The sequence below is a fragment of the Muscardinus avellanarius genome (genome assembly GCF_963383645.1).
Source record: "Muscardinus avellanarius genome assembly, chromosome: 21".
NCBI lineage: Eukaryota > Metazoa > Chordata > Mammalia > Rodentia > Gliridae > Muscardinus > Muscardinus avellanarius.
This window is the reverse complement of record NC_137807.1, coordinates 24,159,464-24,179,863: the sequence shown is the minus strand read 5'-3', so window position 1 is coordinate 24,179,863 and position 20,400 is coordinate 24,159,464. Positions and strand designations below refer to the sequence as shown.

General features: G+C 62.6%; 1 protein-coding gene across 1 annotated transcript in view; it reads left to right on the top strand.

Annotated features, from left to right (window-relative positions):
* The window catches only part of CABIN1 (calcineurin binding protein 1), a gene marked incomplete at both ends in the record, with an annotated part of 94,046 nt that overhangs the window by 70,640 nt on the left and 3,006 nt on the right, over positions 1-20,400 (top strand). Inside the window, 5 exons of the mRNA XM_080717818.1 lie at positions 12,382-12,545; positions 13,148-13,244; positions 13,907-14,578; positions 15,642-15,716; positions 17,911-18,193. Coding sequence (XP_080573944.1) covers positions 12,382-12,545; positions 13,148-13,244; positions 13,907-14,578; positions 15,642-15,716; positions 17,911-18,193 — 1,291 coding nt within the window. The remainder of the gene's footprint in view (positions 1-12,381; positions 12,546-13,147; positions 13,245-13,906; positions 14,579-15,641; positions 15,717-17,910; positions 18,194-20,400) is intronic.

The window sequence follows — 20,400 nt, the reverse complement described above, 5'->3', positions numbered from 1 at the left end:
GAGGGCAGACTGGCTCGTGGCTTTCCATAGAGATATTGGAGTTCGGTCTGTGAGGCCGGGACCATGATCTCAGGTCATGGGGGCAGCGGAAGGCGGGGGAGGGGCACAAGGCTTTGCCCTCACATCCTGAAGGCTGGAAGCGGGGCTGGCATGTATATCTCCAAAGCTGCCCCCTCCAAGACCCACCTCTTCCAGCCCAGACTACCACCCAGATAAGCCCAGTACAGTGGGTTTACCGCTGCTGGGATTACAGCTCTCAGGACCCAATCACATCCACTCCAGACACCAACTTACGAGCGCTTCACGAGGCCATTTATAACAGGGGTCACTGCAAGAACAGCGTTTGGAGAGATGGGACAGTGCCTGCCTCTGCCTTGTTCACTGGGGCCAGTGCCCCAGGTGGGCATTGGCCGTGGAAGCCGAGTGAGGGGCCCAAGCAGGACCTCCCAGGCCCAGCATCCCTCATTGCAGCTGGTCCAATGGAAGAGCGCCCTACAGCAGGCTATGGACCATGCAGTAGAGCCAGTGATGCTCTCGTGGCAGCAGAGAGCCTCGAGTTCCCGTGCTCCTGCGTGGCCCTCATGCTGCAGGTCAGAGCGGACACTCTGGCCTGCGGGCTCGTCTTGGCTGTGCATGTCACTGGGTTGCCCCGCATGGGGACCTCGTGCCAGGAACCTCCGTAGATGTGGCAGGAGGGCCCGGGAAGACCAGAACGCCTGGCCCAAGCCCACCCCTCCCCATCTTCCCCGTGCGCCTGCCGGCCTTGGCCTTAGCAGGCCTTGGCCTGCTGTTGACTTCTGGCCCCAGCCCCTTTGGCTTTAGTTTCTCCACCTCCAAAGGTGGGCCGGGTGGATGAGGTCAGTGGTTTTCCAGTCCTTTTTCCAAGAGAAACCGTCCTCACACGCCCAATGGAAAACAGATGAGAGGGCAGCTGTCCCAGCAGAGCCAGGAAGGCCGGGCCTTGCCTCCTCCTCGTCCCCTCGCCTGGGCCTTGTCCCCCACGGTCCCAACTCTGAGAACCTGAGGAGAGGAGCAAGCCAGGGGCTGGGTGGGTGTCCGCTGTGCCTACCGCTCCTTAGCTCAGGCCCCGCGCCTGCTTTCTGGGGTGGTTTCAGTCTAGGAGGTTGTCTCTCTCCCTCTCTCTACCTCCCCCTTTTCTCCCTCTATCCCTCCCTCTTTTTTCCTATTTGGAAAGTTTGACCACAGTTGCTTGGTGAGCGTGAGATCCTGGAGCCTGTGCCTGTTGCCATGGTGATGGGCTGTGGCCCACACGCACCCTGGGGGCCAGGAGCTGTCTGGGGGACAAGCCAAGGACTCCTTCACCCGTGGGGGCTGTGTCCTCTGGCTCTGATCTTGGGAGGACACCCTGGTCAGCCCCCGGCCACCCACCACACCTGGCCCCACCTCTAGGGCTGGGTGGCTTTGGGGACTCCAGTCTGCCCGTCCGTGTTTGCAAGGCACAGCTTCTTCATCTGTAAAGTGCAACAGTGGCCGCGGTGTCCAGGGGACAGGTAGTGGAGGAGAGAGAGGTGACAAGACTGTCTGGGGTTCTGGAGAAGATGAGATCGCTTGGGGCCAGTTGGTAAGGTCTCCAAGGCATGGTAGGGATTTGGTTGATTCATAGCAAGTATTGAAAGCCGGGCCTGGTGGCGCACGCTTGTCATCCTAGCGTTTGGGAGGCTGAGACAGGAGGATCTCAGTCCGAGGATAGCCTTAGCTACTTAGGCCCTTTGCAACTCAGTAAGACCCTGTTTCAAAATTAAGAATAAGAAATAGGGCTGGGAGTATAGCCCAGAACACCCCTGGGTTCCATCTCCAGTACCTCAAAAAAATTGAGATTCTGGTCTCTAAATATATATGTGTGTTAAGTCAGTACAGAGTAGATGGGCCCGTGAAACTTCCCCAGGTAGTTGCCCTGTGGGCCCCAGTGCACCTTAGCAGGACACAGACTCTTAAGTCCACTAAACACCAGCAAGCCCAAGCCTGTGGGGGCAGATTGGGCTGCAGGGCAACAACCCAGCCCCACAGTGGACAGCCCCAGGCCAGCAGGAGCACCGGCAGGAGCTGGCCGCCATTGGCTCGGCGCTGGGCTTTATCCCGGGTAGGGCCACCTACTCATCCTAGGGGGCCGACAGGTCCCTTCCTCACCTCAGGAACTCAGGATTGGCGGGGTCCTTGGCTTCATGGCAGAAAAGAGTTTTAGCATGTGCCAGAGACAAAGACAGATTCATTTAGGAAAGTTGAAGGGTACATGTGCAAAGGTCCTGCAGGCTACCTCCAAGGGGAGGGAGTGCCTTTGGGGGTCTCACGGTCCTTCTTTTATAGGAGGCCCTGTGAGAGGGCGCGTACAGGGGCGCGCAGCATGGTGGAGGTCTGATTTCTCAGAACCTTCAGGTTCCTGGCATCAGTGGGTGGTGGCCCATGGCACCTGAGCTTGCCTGTCCTATGGATCCATAGTTCACTAAACATCTCAGGAATGTGGGAGAGAGGCCATTATGATTAAAAATATTGGGTCACAGAGGCTTCTGCCCAAGGTAGGCCCTGTACGGGAAGTTTCTAGATTTTTTTTGTGTGTGTGGTGCTAGAGATTGAGCCCAGGGCACCCTACTTCCAAGCTACACCCCAGCCCTATTTTTTTTCCTTTATTCTGAAGCGGAGTCTCACTAAGTTGCAGCGGGTAGCCGAGGCTGGCGGCGAACCTGCGATCCTCCTGTCTCAGCTTCCCAAGTACTGGGATTACAAGCGTGCACCACCACACCCCACAAGTTTCTAGATTTAAAAAATATATTTTCCAGGCCAGGCATGGTGGCGCATGCTTGTAATACCACCATTCGGGAGGCTGAGACAGGAGGATTGCGGTTCGCAGCCAGCCTCAGCTACTTAGGCCCTTAGCAACTCAGTGAGACCCTGTTTCCAAATAAAGAATAAAAAATAGGCTGAGAGTGTAGCTCAGAGGTAGAATGCCCCTGGGTTCCTTGCTTGTGAACTCTTAACTTTTTGGTATGAAGAGAAGCGTTTTGAGTGCATAGTTCTTTTTTTTCTTTCCTTTTTCTTTTTCCTTTTTTTTTTTTTTTTTTGTGGTACTGGGGATGGAATTCAGGGGCCTTCTACCTCCGAGCTACACTCCCAGACCTATTTTTTATATTTTACTTGGAAACAGGGTTTCTTAAGCCAGCACGGCTGGCTTTGAACCTGCGCGATCCTGTCTCCGCCTCCCAAGTGTGGAGATCACAAGCGTGCACCACCACGCCCGCAAGTGCATAGTTCTAACAAGTCACAGCACTGTGTGTGTTATCTTTTATTTCCCCAAATAAGGCAACTTATCAGAGATACTAATTTATGAAATATCTTCATGGTGTCTCCATTATCTGTGCAATGGTGCGTGGCTTCCATCCCCAGTACTGCAAGATAGATATATATATATATATATATATATATATATATATATATATATATACATACGTATATATTTTGTGCATCTCTCTTCTACCTCATACTTTATTTTTCCTGTCCTACCTCACTCAGACAACAGACGGAGAGCCTTGGACAAGGCTGTGCCTTGGCTCAGGCCCTGGCCCCGTGGCTCAACCAGGAAGGGTCATGGGGCACCGTGAGGTGAGGCGGTGGAGGCCTCAGACAAGGCCGTCGGGTTGTGACAGGCGAGGAGCCCCTGACCCCGGGACAGGAGGTACTGTGTTTAGGGCCGGCTGTGCGAGGGAGTGCCCCGGTTGACTCCCATCCCACCACCCCTAGCCCAGCACCCTGTGCACACCAGCACAGGCTCCAGGGCACCACGGCCGAGAGAGGGAGGGCTCTGTCCGTCCTGGAGGCTTGGCCTGGCCTTGGAGCTGGTTGGCCCGTGCCACTGACTGAGGAGAAGGCATCCAGGAGGGAGGCAGCAGCGGTGGCCTGCGAGCCCGCGCCATGGCTGTCCACAGACCAGCTCCGTCCTCAGGCCCTGGCGCCCGGTGCCGAGGTGCATGGTGGAGGGAGAGGCTCAGAGCAGGTGTGTGTGTGGGGCTGGACCCTGGGAAGGGCCAGGGAAACGCCATGCTTTTGTGACAGGCGTGAGCGTGTGTTTTGTTTAATGAGAGGCGTGCTCGGCTCCTGGAAGGGCACTGGGTTCAGAGTTAGACCTAGGCCAGGTTCTGCCATCAGCTGGCAGGGGCATCCAGGAGAGGTGGCTACTCTGAGCAGGTGCGCCCACTCCTGGTGGGTGGGCGCCTGGCCTGATCCCTCGCGGCATGGGTTCAACCTTTCTGTTGGCCTCTCAGACTGTCCCTCCGGCTGGGGGCTGGCTCTGCAGACTGGGGGCTGGCCCCTGCTCTGTAGCAAGCCTGGGGGCCTGCTCCCCTTGGGAGGCTGCTCGGGGATTTGGAAGGTCCCTTCTGTGGCTGCTGAGCAGGAGGGCAGTGGGAGGCAGCCTACTCGGGATCCTAAGTGCCCTTGGAGGTGCCAGCGCTGCAAGGCCCTGGCCTCTGTCTGGCCAGTCCAGCCTGTCCCCAAGTGCTTGTCTAACTACCCAGAGAGGACACTTGCCGCAGGCCCCGGCCACCGCTGCTGCTGCCCATACCTAAGCTGCTATGTGGTTCCACGGAGCATTCAGGTCCCGGTCTCCAGGGAGCGTGCAGCCCAGCAGCAGCTTTGCAGCTGTGCTGAGCACACGCTGTGCTCTCCGGGATGGGCCAAGAGCCGCGCAGGGTGCAGGCACCACTTTGACACCTGGTCCCCATGGCCGCTCCAGTGATGGGACAGCTGGGAGGAGCGGCCCCCAGCCCTGGGTGGCCGGCCTGGGTGCTGCGTCTGTCGGGTGGCAACAGGAACGTGGATGGAGAGTGGCTGCTGGAGGTTCCAGCGACGTGCAGATAGAGCTTGTTTGAGCCCCAGCCACAGAGCACTCAGTGGGGCCCAGGACCTTCTCCACAGCCTGGGGGGTGGGGGCTTGTGCTTGTGTGCGTCTACCTGCAAGTGAGAGGCTTCTGGAGGCTCAAGCCTGCTGCTTCTGTGGCCCCGGCAGCAAGCCTGGACCCGGCAGGGAAGTCGCTGCTATGTTTTCCGTGGCCAGCCTGAGGGTAGGACAGACGGAAATTAGCCAGCTCAAGGAGGGGATGGCCTAGGGGCATGTTACCAGGTGTGAGTGAGGCCCTCGGGTCTGGGGTAGTGAGAGAGGAACCCAAGGGGAGTGGGGTGCACAGCATCCCTCCAGCTGGACCACAGGGCGGCCCGGCCCACCTTTCCCTGCCCCCCTGGGTGGGGGCAACGGGGAGACAGTCCGGGGCAGCCTTCCTCAGGCCTGGAGCCCTGGAGGTGTTGAGGGTCAGGCTGTGGAGTGAGGCTTGGCCCCTCCTCTAGAATGTGTGGCTCCGCCTCAGCTCCCAATGCTGCTGTTCTTGGAATGCACAGGCTGAGGGGGTGTCCTGAGACCCGCTGGCCCCTCCGGCCAGCTTGCTTTCTGGGCCTTGGACCATCTGGGGAACAGCCTCAGTCCTGTGCACGCCCTTAAGGGTGCTCCTTGGGAAGTGTGCTCTAGCTTGGGTGTGGCTGTGGTCCCCACACCTGTGCCTGCCAGGGGCACTGTTTGGCACAGCTCTCGGGGGGCGCTGTCCACAGAGTACCACGGGCCAGTGGAGGTCGGCCCCACATGCCTGGCCGCACCTTGCCTGGGGCTGCCCAGACCTCCCACTTCCCGCCCTGCGGCTACAGCCCACCGCCGCGCCGGCCAGGGACCCTGCCACGATTGGCCGGCAAAGTCAGTTGCGCTGCTGGGCCGGCTTCCAGGCGAGGAGAGCGCGGCGCCCCGTCCGGTTCTGCCCGCCCCGCCCCGGCCCGCCGCGAGCGAGGAGCGAGCCTCTGCGGCCATGGCCTGCCGCCCGCCCTAGCTCTCCTGCACAGATGCCAGGGCACAGCCAGCGGGTAGGAACTTGCCGTGGCCGGGCGGGGGCGAGGCTGGGGGCCTGGGCCGCATGACCACCTCGCCTTTCTGCCTGCACTGCCTCTGCTCAGTCCCGCCCCCCCGGGGGGGGGGGTCGGGCAGCTGCCCCCGCCCCGGCGCAGCAGGAAACCCGGGGCTGTGGTTTCCCCAGCGCCCTGCGGAGGAAGTGGGCCGCGGGCTGGCGCTCCCTCGCTCGGCGCAGGTGGGCTGCCGCCGCCGAGGCACAGGGCGGCCAGCACGCACGCCACGCCTGAGCCCCGGCCGGTCCAGCCGGAGGGCGCCTGAGCCGCGCAGGGTGTGCGCCGTGCTGTGCGTGCGGCGCAAAAGCGAAAGCCACTAGCTGGAGCAACTTCGCGGCAGAGAGGCTGCGCGGCGCCGCTCCCGGGCATGGTGAGCTGGCCGCCGGGCGGTGGGCAGTGGCGCCCGCGCGGTGCTCCCCTGGCTATGAACAGCCGCTGTGCGGGGGCAGGAAGATGTGCGAAGTGCCGGGCGGTCCTGGACCCTCAGGGTGCGGCGGGGTCGGCTGGCCGGGCTCCCTGCAGGCTGGGTTGTTTGTCGGTTCTGCTTTTCCCAGGAGGGGGATGGGAGGGGCCCCAGGGCGCGATGTTTCATTTGCCTGGAGAGGAGGCTGGAAGCTGGCGGGCTGCAGGCCAATTGCAGGCTTCCCCGGCCCTGCCTGCCCTGGACTGTTACCTGTGACGGCCCTGGGAATCCCTTGCCCTGGGTAGCCCCGCCAGGACCAGCAGGACCGCGTGGGGGCGAGGGCGTGAGAGGCTTTGCCAGGTGGTTGAGGGTAGGACCTGTAGCAGCTTCCTGCCACGGGTCCACCTGGCCCGCCTCAGGCGGTGCAGAAGAGCTGGGGAAGGGCCAGGGCCCAGCTCCTCAGTACGTCCGCAGGCTGGTGAGCTGCCACCCTAGAAACAGCTGTGGTCCAGATGCCAGGAGTGCCAAGTAGCAGGGCTCCAGAGGCGGGGCTGGGCCTCACCGCCCCTCCAGCAGCGAGGTGTAAGTGAAAGCAGCCTTGGTGCAGCTGAGCAGGCCCCCTCCCCAGGCAGCCCACCTTCTGCTGGTTTGTGGGTGACAGGCGGACTCTGGGATTTTTCTCACAACTGCTCCTGACCTCAGGGTCTGCCATCCACATCCCTCCCTTTCTGGCGCAGCCCGGGGTCGGGGTCAGGCTATAACTCTGGGCTGTCTTGGAGCCAGCAGAAAGTTTCTGTTTGGGGGGACTATCTCTTGCCCCAGAGCCCCACCCTGTGGAGAGGCCCCGTCCCTCTCCCTAGCTCTGGTGCCACTTGGCAGCTGGCGCTTAGCTCGAAGCAGCCTGACCCTGCAGCCACAGCCCTCTGCTCCCGGGACAGGATGCCAGCATGCTCCAGGCCACCTGCTCTGAACACTGAGTCAGCACTCACCTGGCCAGGGGCCCGCCAGGAGCCCACTGCGCTCTGGGTCGAGTGTTCTGTGCTCTTGTGGGGGAGGGCAGCACCAGGGCTTGAACCTAGAGGCATTCCATCTCCAAGCTACACCCCCAGCCCGATTTTTTTTCTTTTCTTTTTGTGGTACTGGGGGTGGAACCCAGGGGCTTTCTACCTCCAGGCTGTACTCCCAGACCTATTTTATGTTTTATTTTGAAACAGGGTCTCACTCGGTTGCTCAGGGCCTCACTAAGTAGCTGAGGCTGACTTTGAACCTGTGCCATCCTCCTGTCTCAGCCTCCCAAGCGCGGGGATTACAAGTGTGCGCCACCACGCCCGGCTGATTTTTCTTATTTGGAAACAGCCTCGCTATGTTGTTGAGGCTGGCTTTGAATCTGCGATTCTCCTGTCTCGGCCTCTCTCCTGTGGACAAGCTCCCCTTCCACAGGGCCCACGGCAGTTCCCCCGAGACTTCATCTCGCCCCCAGGTCATGAGCGCCCTGCCCTGGGCCAGGCTCGGCCACAGGGTGGTGGCATGCGAGGGACACGACCTTGCTGCTGTGCCCGTCCTCCCACTCCTGAGCAGCCGGAGTCTGGGGCCGCGGCATGCAGCTGTTCATCCAGAGCTCTAAGGCCCACGGACTGGCTGCTGATGTCAAGAGCTAGGGACAAGCCGGGTGGTGCTGACACCTGTAATCCCAGTACTTGGGAGGCTGAGACAAGAAGATCGTAGGTTCGAGGACAGCCTCGGCAACTGAGAGAGACCCTGTTTTAAACTAAAACATAAAATAGGACCAAGCATGTAGCTCAGAGGTAGAATGTCTCTGGGTTCTACCCCCAGTGCTAGTAACCAAAGAGCGAGGGGCAACCCTGTGGACAGTGCCCAAGTGGCCCCGGGCCTTGGAGACGGGGAAGCTGCCACCTGTGTTCTTGTCTAGCCAGTACCCTGGCTCTCCCCAGAGCTCTGTCGGCGCATCAGGGCCTCTCCCTCCTCGGTACCCTGGCAGTGGGGCACCCAGGCCTCTGGCTGGGTGTTTCCAGGCATGGTCAGCCCCCATTCCGCCCTCCTGCCTCTACCTGGCACCCCGTGCATGGAAGAGCAGAGAACAGGGTCATAGCCAAGTCCTGTGGGGCTGGCAGCAAGGGGCAGCTGGAGGTCACGCCCATAACGGGGTCACAACGGCTTGATTAGGACCCTCTGAAGCACGTGTGGTGCTGGCGGGGCACATTGGCCCCTACTGCCACCCCATCCTTAGGGGCCTTGGCACTGCTTGAGTGATAAGTGGCCTCCAGACCTCCGTCCCCACCTCTGTAAAACTCTGTAAAGTGGGTTCTGCTGTCAACTTGTTCCTTTGTGAGTGAGGGTGCAGGAGAGGACCCGCGTGGAGGAGCCTGACCTCCGGTCCCACTTTGGGGCCACTCGGCAGCCTTGAGCAGGTCGCTTGGACTTGGTGCCCCTCCTTGGGAAAGGGGCTGCCCCAGTCTGAGAAGCCGCTCCCTCTGCCCACTCTTCCCTCCTGACCCCGCCAGGGCACTTGTTTTCCTGGGGGTCCCCGGAGCCTGGACCCTGGGAGTGGCAGAGGCTGTAGCCAGACCCGTGACTGAGAGACAAGGTCAGCTAGGGTAGTGGGTGGAGTGGGTCCTGGAGCGGCCTGGACTGTGCCGGTGGGTCTGTTTGAATCTGTGGCCTTGGGCCGCTGACTCGAGAGGAGAGGTCCCCAGCTGCCCGAAGACAGCCAGGGGTCCAGGAGTGTGCGTGGCGAGCTCTCCTGCCCAGTGAGGCCCTGGGTGGGGAGTATGGCTGGCAGCCAGGCTGGAGCGTGGAGAAAGGGAGACTGCACCCTACCGAGAGGAAGCTCCCCCACACCCCAGCAGATGGGAGCCACCGCGAGCTGGGCGCCCAGGCAGCTGCGGCCAGGAGCATGTCCCACGCCAGCGGGAGCCACCGCTGCCTGTCGGCTCCCTAGGTGCCCTGAGCGGACATCAGGGCCTCACCAGCTCCCCGCCAGGCCCGGGCTCTTGCTTCCCAGCCCCTTGGTGAGGGGATGGTGCATCCAAGGGCACCAGCACAGGCTGCCCTGGCAGCCTCGTCTCCAGCTGTCCAGAGGCTTCGTGGACCCCCAAACCATGGCACTGTACCCCAGCCCCCAGTTCGCCCCAGGGCAGGGAGCAGCTTCTGGAACCCCTGGCCTTCAGAGCAGTGGGCGGGCCGCGGGGAGGCCTGGGGACTCTGGAGCCGCAGCCTAGTCTGGACCTCCATCAATTATTCAGGTTGTTAGCGTCTGGCTTGGTGACCTCATCTGCCATCAGGGCGCCCAGACCGCGCTGAGGGGCGGGAGGTGGGGGCTGGGATGCCCGGGATGCAGCCCTCGGCGTGCGAGAGGAGCCTGGAGCTCCAGCCCGCTGTTCTTAAGTGCTCCGAGGCTGCCCACAGCGCCCCGAGCAAGCGTTATCTGACCACACCGCCGTCGGGAAGCCCACAGCCTGTGGAGGTGGGAGAGGACGTCCGCGGGGCCGAGCAGGGTACCAGAGAGCAGCCAGGCGAAGGGCGGGAGGCTCCCGGCTCCAGCTCTCAGGTCCGCCATTGCACTCGGCCTGTCCTTTGGTCCTATGGGAGTGCCAGCACCCGTCCTGGCCTCTCTCCACCTGCTCCCAACCGGCACTGCTGCCTACACCCCTCCGCTCGCCCAGCACAATCCCCACGCCCGCCGCCTCCCTGTGCGCGCCGCCTGGCCTCCTGCCGCCTCCCATGTGCAGCCCTGGTGAGACGACTTGGCACATCGGGTGCCATTCCCTGCACCTCTCCAACACTCTGGCTCGCTCCAGGGGGCTCCAGAACCTCCACAGGCAGGGCGTGCGGGAGGCTAGGTCCAGGCAGCCTGAAGCCGGGCACGGGAGCCGGGTCCTTAGCTTGCTCCCCACTCTGCCTGGTGGTGCTGCTCTCGCGGGCCAGCCGTCCCCAAAGGCCAGCCTGGTAGCCACCCCATCCTCCCACAGCCCCGTACTGAGGCGAGGAGAGGCAGGAGCCGGCCGGGATCCTGAACTCACCGCTGGTGAGTCCCCGAAGGGCCCAGGGCCCAGCCTGTGGAGTAGGAGACCCGTTCCTGGGGAAGGCACTCCGTGGCAGATAAACTCCGCAGCCCCTCGCTGCGGCACGTGAATGCATAAGCGCAGAATGGAGGCACACGGCTCTCCAGCCAGCCGGACGTGCAGGGGCGGGTGGCTGTCAGCGCCACTCGAGATGCCAGTGAACCAGCACGGGGAACTCGCGGCCTGTCGCGGGCCCCGGGCCGCTTCGCAACAGCCCAGCTCCCTGCTGCTTCCCGTGGACTCGCTGCCTGGTGGAGTGGATCTCCTGTCCTTCCCAGCATCAGGGCGTGCTATGGGAGGAACGGAAGGGAGGCAGGGAGCCACACGGCTAGCATCCGGGTCCTCCTGCTGGCACAAGAGGGCCTGCAGCCCGCCGTGCCGCCAGTGGCAGAGACCCACGGAGAGGGCGTTCTACCTCTGAGCTACGCCCCCTCCCTTCTGGAAGGGACTAGGAGCGCTGGCCCCCCACCCACACAGGCACACACCCCTGGAACGCGGCTCAGGGGCAAGTGCAGCTCTTGATTCATGGCAGGGGACCCGTTCCCGTCCCCAGTTGCTTGAAGGGTGCCGACCTGAGCCAGAGCAAGGCTCTGCACAAGAAGCCAGGTTATCTTCTGAGATCCTGCTCGCTCTGGCCCTCTCTGGGACAGGATGTGTCCCTCCCTTTGCCCTCCAGAGAATGAGACCCGGGGCAGGGGGAGCCCCCCAGATCTCCCTCGCGGTGGGCCTTGGGCTCCTCCCTCTCATCTGGTACAGAGAAGAGCGGTAGAGGTCAGCGCAGGTGGTGGCGGCCCTGAGGCTGATGAGCGAGCCCTGGTCTCCAGGGTGGCTGTCTAAGGACTTGGGGGCCTGTGAGGTGCCCGCCAGGGGGCCAGACCCTTCTCTTGCCGCACACTCGGCCTGGCAGGCCCACTCAGGCTCTTGGCCATTGGAGGGGCAGCTAGGGCCCTGCCTCCCCAAAGCGCAACGGCTGCCCGGGCGTGCTCCGTGCCTCTATGGTGAGCCCTTATGAGCTGCTGCAAGACTGCATCCCAAGAAGACAGCATGGCGTCTGCTGCCCTGGGTGGCCCCACGCCCCTGGGGTGGAAAGGGATGCTGGTTTCCACAGTCCCCAGGCCTGCCCAGCGGGTCCTCCCTGTCACGGCATGAACGAGGCTGGGGGTGCCCTGGCTTCCCTCAGGACTGCTCGCATAGGGTCTGTGCAGGCATGTGAACAAGAAGCAGACCCCCCCCACACAGGAACAGGGCTCTGGCACCTGCTGTGTCCCCGAAGCCCGTACTGCAGCCTGCCGTGGTCCAGGCCCTGTGCTCAGGATGTCATGGCAACCGGGGCTCTTTCCAGGCAGGACTTGCCCGACGGGCTGGCTGCAGGGATCCCCCAGATCCCAGGGCATCTGGACTAGGCCCCTGTACTCTGACTGAGCCCCAGTGCTGGTCAGCTGCCGTGCTAGTCCTCAGGAACCAGCAGGGAACCAGGTTTGCCAACTGGCAATGGCAGAGGGTGCCCAGTACCCCGCAAGTCGGAGGAGGAGCCTGTCTCTAGCTGACTGGCCTGGGCACACCGGGTGTGGGGGGGATTCTCGGTTCTGCTGGGGAAGGAGTGTGCAGGGTGGGGCTGCTACCACAGCTGCCAGGGCGCCCCCACGGCCCCCTTAGGCTTCCATCTAGAGAGGGAACTGGTCACAGCTGGGTCGGCCCAAGTGCTGCCACAGAGGACAGGTCCAGTAGACTGGTGCGACGCGGCCCGTGGGAGGCGGCTGCGGGTCTGCGTGTGTCCTGTGCCGCCGGTGATGAGGGGTGAGAAGAGGTGGCTGCACCTCCATCCCTCGCGTGGAGTGGAGGAAGATCCCTGGAGCCCCCAAGCGGGCGGGCGGTGTGCCTCTGGCTTGGGGCAGGCTCCCGGGCGGCAGTGTCCCCGAGGCTCACCGCCCGCCCGGCCCGCAGGGCATCTGGCGGATCCCCGTGGACGAGATCGACAGGCCGGGCAGCTTCGCCTGGCACATGAACCGCTCCATCGTGCTGCTGCTCACCGTGCTGGCCCAGCTCCGGGACCACAGCACCCTGCTGAAGGTGTTCTCCATGCTGCAGCGGACCCCGGATCAGGGCAAGTGAGTGAGCCGCTGGGCGGTCCAGATCTGCGCCCCAGGCACCCCGGGGCCAGCACAGCTCCCACCGCACCTGACGTCCATGCCCAGCTCCCCTCAGGCACTCCCTGGAGGAGACAGGCCCAGGTCGAGCCATGCCAATCAGACCGGGTGGGGGGCCGGGAGCCAGGCCTCAGTGGGAGCCAGGGGTCTCTGGGCCAGTGGATGGGACAGACAGGAGGACCAGGCACCGCGGCTGCCACACACAGGGCTTGCGTCAGGTCCTTGGAAGCACGGCGCGTGTGTGGCCTGGCTGCGGGGTCCCTTGTGCCTGTACTGCCCACCTTCTCATGGCCTCATTCACCTTTGAGGTCCCAGGTGGCGTACCACTGCTCCGGGGCCTCCAGCTGGGGCCTAAAGGAACCATCCAGCCCCTCCCCAGCTGGGCCCAAGTCAGAGACCCATTGAGTGTGGCGGGCGGGGCTCAAGGGACACTTCTGGGGGGCAGGCCGCAGCAGATGGGGTCCAGAAAGATGTTCCTAGAGCTGAGGACACTGGGCTGTCACCCAGAAGTGCTGTGGTGTCCCGACTGTGGTGCCTTTTCTGTCCGCCCCGTGTGACCGCAGGAAGTATCTGCGAGATGCTGACCGCCAGGTCCTGGCGCAGCGGGCCTTTGTCCTGACTGTGAAGGTGCTGGAGGACACCCTAAGTGAGCTTGCAGAGGTACGACCCCGCCCCAACCCTCAGGACAGTCCCGTGTCCCCGCCTGCCCCTGGCCCCGGCCAGGGAAGGCCCGCCCGGACCGGGGTCACACTGGCCCTTAGACCCCAGCACACCCCTGGACTGCCCCGCCGAGTCCAGGCCCTGGGCTGCCCTGCAGCCGACGAGGCAAGCTCTGTGCGCACCTTCCTTTCTACATCCTCCCAACAGAGAAGCAGAGCAGCATTTCACAGCTCTGCACCCCCGGCCCCCGAGCTTAAGAACCCGTCTAGCGGGCAGGGCCTGGGGGCTGTGTCCACTAGGGCTGGCTGGGACTTGATGCAGCGGATCAGGGTGGTGCCCCGACCCAGGAGTCCTCGCCACCCACACCAGGCCACACGCTCTCAGGTGCAGGCACACATGGTGGCCCCAGGCTGGTCCCTTTCCCTCACACCCTGAGGCTCATCACCAAGAGGAGAACTAGGAGGTGCCAGCCCAGCTCGGGCCAGGCTTGTGACTCAGGAGCACACAGGAGAGGGCCGTGGGCAGCCAGCGTCGCCTAGGAGGGCAGGTCTCTGGCCCAGCGTCCTCTCCCAGTGACTGGCACGGTGTGGGTCACCGGGCAGGTGGCCGGAGTGGGCTTGGGCAGGAGAGGACACCCAGTGTGTTATCTTGGTTCCCCACAGGGGTCAGAACGTCCAGGGCCCAAGGCTTGTGGCCTCCCCGGATCCAGGATGACCATTGATGTCTCACACAAGGCCAGCCCCGAAGACGGCCAGGAGAGCCTCCCTCACGCCAAGCGGCCCCCACTGGCTGATGGCTCAGGGCCAGGGCCCGAACCAGCCGCCAGAACAGGTCCCCTCAACCACCGGCCTGCAGCCATGGACTCAGGAGACGGGGCAGACCAGGGCGGGGAGCGGAGGGACAAGGAGAGCCCTCGGGCGGGGCCCCCTGAGCCCATGGACACCGGCGGAAGTGCCATTCTCCGCCCAGACTTGGAGCGGACGTTGCCCCAGCTGCCAGGCCGGCCCCCGAGGGACCGGGGTCCCGAGAGCCGCCCGGCGGAGTTGTCCCTGGAGGAGCTGAGCATCAGCGCCCGGCAGCAGCCTGCCCCATTCACACCGGCCGCACCCGCCAGCGCCGCACCTGTCACCTCCGTGGGGGCTAGGGGCGCCGGCCACTCTGAGGAGCCGCCCCTGCGGCCCAGCCGCAAGAGGAAGCTGCTGGAGGACACGGAGCCGGGCAAGACGCTCCTGCTGGACGCCTACCGCGTGTGGCAGCAGGGCCAGAAGGGCCTGGCCTACGACCTGGGCCGCATCGAGAGCGTCATGTCGGAGACCTACATGCTCATCAAGCAGGTGCGGCAGGACGGCTGGGTTTTGACGGGTTTTGACGTTTTCTACAGTGAGCAGGCAGTATGTTCCTAGAGCCAGAAGGACAGCGATTTTCAAGTGTGACTTCCGCCTTAGAGGAGAAGGAAAGCGAGTTGAGATGCAGAACGGGAACGCCACGCCGCCGCGATAGAGGTGGCCGTGCCGCCGGGGAGCCTCTCCTCGCTAAGCCTGCTTCTCTTTGTTTATTTACTTATTTGGTTTTTTTTGTGTGTGTGGTACTAGGGATTGAGCCCTGGGGCTTTCTGCCTCTGAGGTACACCTCTAGCCCTATTTCTATTTCTATTTTTTTTTTTTTCTGGTACTGCATATTGAACCTAGAGGCATTCTGCCTCTAAATTACTCACTCAGCCTGATTTTTTTTTCCTTTTTTTTTCTTCTTTTTCTTTTTGCAGTACTGGGTTTAGAACCCAGGGGCATTTGACTTCCGAGCTACACTCCCCAGCCCTATTATTTTATTCTTTAGTTTGAAAACGGGTCTCACTGAATTGCAAAGGACCTTACTTAGTAGCTGAGGCTGCCTGTGAACCGCGATCCTCCTGTCTCAGCCTCCCGAGTGCTAGGATTACAAGCGTGCGCCACCGCCCCAGCTCTATTTTGCTTTTTATTTGGAAACAGGGTTCCCTGAGGCTGTTCTTGAGCCTACGCTCCTCTGTGTCTGTCTCCTTACAAAGGCCTCACCCACTCCCATCTCAGCTCTCCATCCTGGCCGCTGGCTGGACAGGCTCTAGCTGGGAAGGTGCCCTGTCAGAGGCCTCCTACAGGCCACCGGGCCTCGGGCCACTTTGAGGAATTGTTGGTGTCTGGGTCCCCTCAGCAGTCCTTGAAGACAGAAATCCCTCACCCAGAAACCAGCTTGGCGCAGCCGAGTGGTCCACGTCCAGTCCTGCCACGGCTCCCGGGCTGCGCCTCCGCCTGGGAGATGAGGACCCGCTGCCCGGGCATGGGCAGCGCCCTCGGCTGCTCGGTGCTAAAGGACGGGGCTGGGAGGAGGCTGGACAGCTCTGACCTCCTGCATCTCCTTGTGCAGGTGGACGAGGAGGCCGCCCTGGAGCAGGCTGTGAAGTTCTGTCAAGTGCACCTCGGGGCTGCTGCTCAGAGACAGGTGAGCCCATCCCAGCCTGCCGGCGGGCGTCACCCACAGTGAAGCCATCACGTGGCCCAGATCCTGACTCTCCGGCCCCTCCCTGCCTTGGCTGTCTTTTCCCAAGGCAGCCGGCTGCCCCACCTGGGGAGGTCCCCTTTGGACAGAGGTGGAGAAACACGAGAGCCAGGCTGATGAGAACACAGCTGGCGTGGGGGGCCAGGGCCCCCCAGAGCAAGGCGGGGCCAGCAGGTGTGGGGGCCAGGGCCCCCCAGAGCGAGGCAGGGTGGGCGGGGCCAGCCAGTATGGAGTGGGGAGGCCCCTCTTTGGAAGTGCCCAGAGCAGTGGAGCTGGGGTTGGTGTTGAGTCTGGGACTCTTGGGAGGGAAGGAGGAAGGAGGCGTGAAGGTCTGGGTCCCCGCCGGTGTGTGGGGAGCCCAGGGGACCAGTCAGGGAGTGCTATGGCCAGCAAATATGGGGGCCTGGCAGGCATCGGACCGTGTTTGAGGCTGTGTTTGAGGAGTAGTGGGACTAGGCTTCCCTGGGAAGGCCAGTGGGCAGGTCTGGCGACCCAGGAGGGTGCTGGCGACTGAGGAGGTGGGGTCTAAACTCAGGGGCAGGGAGGCTGGCGGATGGAGCAAGTCCAGCCCCTCTAAATTCTGGAGAGCCTGCAGGTCAGAGGGCCATGGTTTGCTATGGCTTGGCCCGATTGCCCTGGGCCACCTGGTCCCAAAGACCCCAGCAGCTGGCTAGTGGGCCTCCTCTCAGTGAGAGTGGGCTATCGGGCCACAGCCCCTGCCCTAGGCCTGCGGAAGCTGGGGGCACACCCTGTCGAAGCCGGCTGTGGTCTACATGGGGCACGTGGAGTGGGCGTAGGCAGGGCCAGAGCCCCTGGCCATTTGCACCCCCACCCGCCAGCCAAAGTACACAGCACGGGCCTGGCCTCCCCCAGGCCCGCCGCAGCCTCCTGCTCTGTGGGGCAGGGTGTCCTGAGCCCAGCCCCCTGGGCGCCTCCTGTCCCCTCTGCTGGACAACGGGGCAGTGGCCACTCGGAAGGGCAAGGGCTGGTCCTTGCTTTCTTTTTCCTTCTTGATGGTACAGGGGGTGGAAGCCAGGCCCTGTACCTGCCAGACAAGTGTTCTGCTGCAGGTACACCCCGTCCTCCACTTTCTTGTGATACTGGGGATAGAACACAGGGCATCCTACCTATGAGCTACACCCCCAGCCCGATTTTATTTCTATCTTGAAGCAAGGTCTCACTAAGTTGCTGAGACTGACCTTGAACCTGCAATCCTCATCTCAGTCTCCCAAACACTGGGATTATAGGTGTGTGCCACCACGCCTGGCTCCTCCACGCCCTCTCTTTTCTTTCTTTCTTTCTTTTTCTTTTTCATTTTTTTCAGTACTGGGGATGGAACTCAGGAGCATTCTACCTCCAAAGCTATACCCTCAGCCCTAGCCCTATTTTTTATTCTTTATTTTGAAACCGGGTCTCACCAAGTAGATGAGGCTGTCTGAACCGTGATCCTCCTGTCCCAGCTCCCAAATACTTTTGCCTTTTTTTTTTTTTTTTTTTTGAGATAGGATCTTACCAAGTTGCCCAGGCCTCGAAGGATTTGCAATGGGCACTACTATACGCACTTTGTTTCTGACGTGTGTGTGTGGGGGGGGGTATCCCAAGGGCATTCCACCTCCAAGCTTCTCCACCAGCCCTATTATTTTTATTCTTTATTTTGAAACAGGATCTCGCTAAATTGCAAAGAGCCTCACTAAGTAGCTGAGACTGGCCGAGAACTGCAATCCTCCTATCTCAGCCTCCCAAATACTGGGGTTACAAGCGTGCGCCACCACTCCCGGCTTGTTTCTGGCGTGTGTGTGTGTGTGTGTGTCACTAGGGATTAAACCCAGGGACATTCTACCTCCAAGCTATACCCCAGTCCTGTTTTTTATTCTTCATTTTGAAACAGGGTCTCACTAAGTTGCAAAAGACCTCACTAAGTAGCTGAGGCCGGCCATGGACTGCGATCCTCCTGTCCCAGCCTTGCGGTGTGTCTGGTCCTTACTGGCAGCGTCGTGGGCACAGAGTGGTACCGTCAGGCCATGTGCATCCTTGGTCCAGATGGGCGTCTCATAGGACTGCATCGGGCCATGTGCGGTGGGGCCACGTGGGCTCAGCAGGCCAGCGGGCCGTCCTCACCCCTCCTCTGTCCTCACAGGCCTCGGGGGACATGCCCACCACCCCCAAGCACCCCAAGGACAGCCGAGAGAACTTCTTTCCTGCAGCACCTGCCCCCACAGCACCTGACCCTGTGCCCGCTGACGCCGTCCAGCGGCCCAGCGACGTCCACGCCAAGCCCCGTCCTGCGCTGGCTGCCACCACGGCTATTCTCAGCTGCCCTGCCTCAGGATCAACCTCCACCCCAGACCTGTCCAAGGACCCTGGGCCTCCCCAGCCACACAGGCCTGAGGGCGCCCCCGGCATGGCCTGTCTGGGCCCAGGTGAGTCCCACCCCAGTAAGCCCGCTGGCATGAGGTCCCCACAGCCGATGGTGCCAGCCAGGCCAGGCACTGACCATCCGCAAGTCCTGCCCCCAGTGTGGAGAGCGTGGCCAGGGGAGGAGGGGTGTCCCCTCTCCTGGGGGCAGGTGGCTGCTGGTCTAGCCATCAGCCTCTGCCACCAGTCAGCAATGGTGTACACAGCCATCTCTGACCCCAACCCTCAGTGCCTCGGTCTCCCTATCTGTGAAGCGTGGTGAGGAGGGGAGGTCAGGCACCACCGTGGGGCCTTCCCCTCCAGAGCCTCAAGCACCCGCGTGGCAGATGGCGTGTCCCCGCACACCAGGAGGAGCCGCTGCAAGGCCAGCAGCCTTGGCCTCACTCTTCCCAGGCCCTCCACGCCTCCACGGGCGAGACAGGTGGACGGCAAGTCTGAGGGAGGGGCCAGGCAGGTGGGCTTGTGGGGCCCCACAGGGCCAGCCGCTCCCGCCAGCAGGCCAGGGCTGCTCCTGGGAGGGCCCTGGGGCAGCCAGTGGGCCGGCGAGAGCAGGGAAAGGGCCAGCACTGTCCGTGGGGTGCACGCCAGCACGGAACTGGTGTGCCCCCAGGCCTCTGAAGGCCCCATGACGGGACAAGGACGTCTGGCTAGTGGTCCCCTGTGTCCACGGCCTCCCTCCCAGGCACCTGCCGGCCCATGACCCGGCCATCCCGAAGGCGCGCCCATTCTCTGTCGCAGTCCCGCAGTTGGGGGCCGCAGAGAGGCCGGCCTGAGACCTCCAGGCCCTGATGCCCTGGTGGAGGCTGCGGTTGGGAGCCCTCCCACTCAGCCCCATCCCGCTCACTAGGTGCTGACATTTGTCCCCGGTGTCACATGAGTGTCTAAGGCTCAGGGTGTCACGTGAGTGTCTAAGACGCCCGGCCTTAGAGTGGAACTCTTGAATGAGCCTGAGTTGGGAACGGCCCTCAGCTGAGAACCTGTGTGAGCGCAGGCTGGCACAGGAGCCTCCTGGGGCCCCGGGCACGCGGGAAGCCCCGTAGCTTTCTGGAGTGGCATGGGGGGCAGGCTGGGACAGACACACCCCCCCAAGCCTTTAGAACAGAGAAGGCCCTCAGCAGAGGGGCTGGCTCCAGTGGGGTGGGCACCTTTAGGGTGACAGGCCACTGCGATAGTGTGGCCTGCCCGCAGGTGTGTGGGTGGGCGGGCCTGAGCAGCGGCCAGGGCCACCCCGCACGGCTCCTCGGGTGCCGCCCCAGGCGGTGGGTCTGCCTCCCCGGGGAGCCTGGCCGCCCTCAGGTGCACAGCAGCGAGCCCAGCGCGTCGTCCTGTGCCTCCCTCGGGCTCCTCGTCTTCCGGGCCGCCCCACCAAGCCCTGCTCTCTTCTGCTTTGTGGTGCTGGGGATTGATTGGACCTAGGGGCATTCTGCCTCTGAGCTACACCCCCAGCTGTATTTTATTTTTTATTTGAAAATAGGGTCTTGCTTAATTCCTAAGGGCCTCATAAACTGGGGGGGCGAGCTTTGAACCTGGGGCCCTCCTGTCTCAGTTGCCCGAGTACTCAGATATGTGCCACCGTACCCAGCAGGACCTTTATTATTATTATTCTTTTAGGGTTTTGGTGGGGTTTTTTTAGCGGGGAGGAGACTGGAGATTGAACCCAGGGGCATTTTGCCTGAGCCACATACCCAGCCCTTTTTACTTTTATATTGTGAAATGGGGTCTCACTAGGTTGCTGGGGGCCTCGCTGAGTTATTGAGGCTGGCCTTGAAGCTATGATCTTCCTGTCTTGGCCTCCCAAGTATTTGGGTGTACAGGTGTGCACTCCACACCCGGCACGGGCCTGTTTTGTGTAGAGCTAGCTCTCCAGCACAGAGTCTGTCTCCCTCAGGTCACTGGACCGTCCAGGGCGGGGGCGAGGCGGGGACTGCACGAGACAGGGCTGAGGGGGTGGGAGTGGTGAGCTCATGCGGGTCCCAGGAGGGCAGGGAGAATCCCAGCCAAGCCCAGAGCCTCCCAGGACGGGAGCGGTGGGAACCGGCAGGCCTGTGTCTGGGCACCTGCTCCCCAAGCCGAACAGGAGGCTCCCGGGGCTGGAGACAGCCTTCCCTGCAGGTCCCCTGCCTCGGGGCCAGGATAGCCCTGGTAAGGGGGCATCTCCCCAGGTGTCCAGAGTCTCTTGGGCACCACTCCCTCTCCTGGTGGCGCCCTGAGA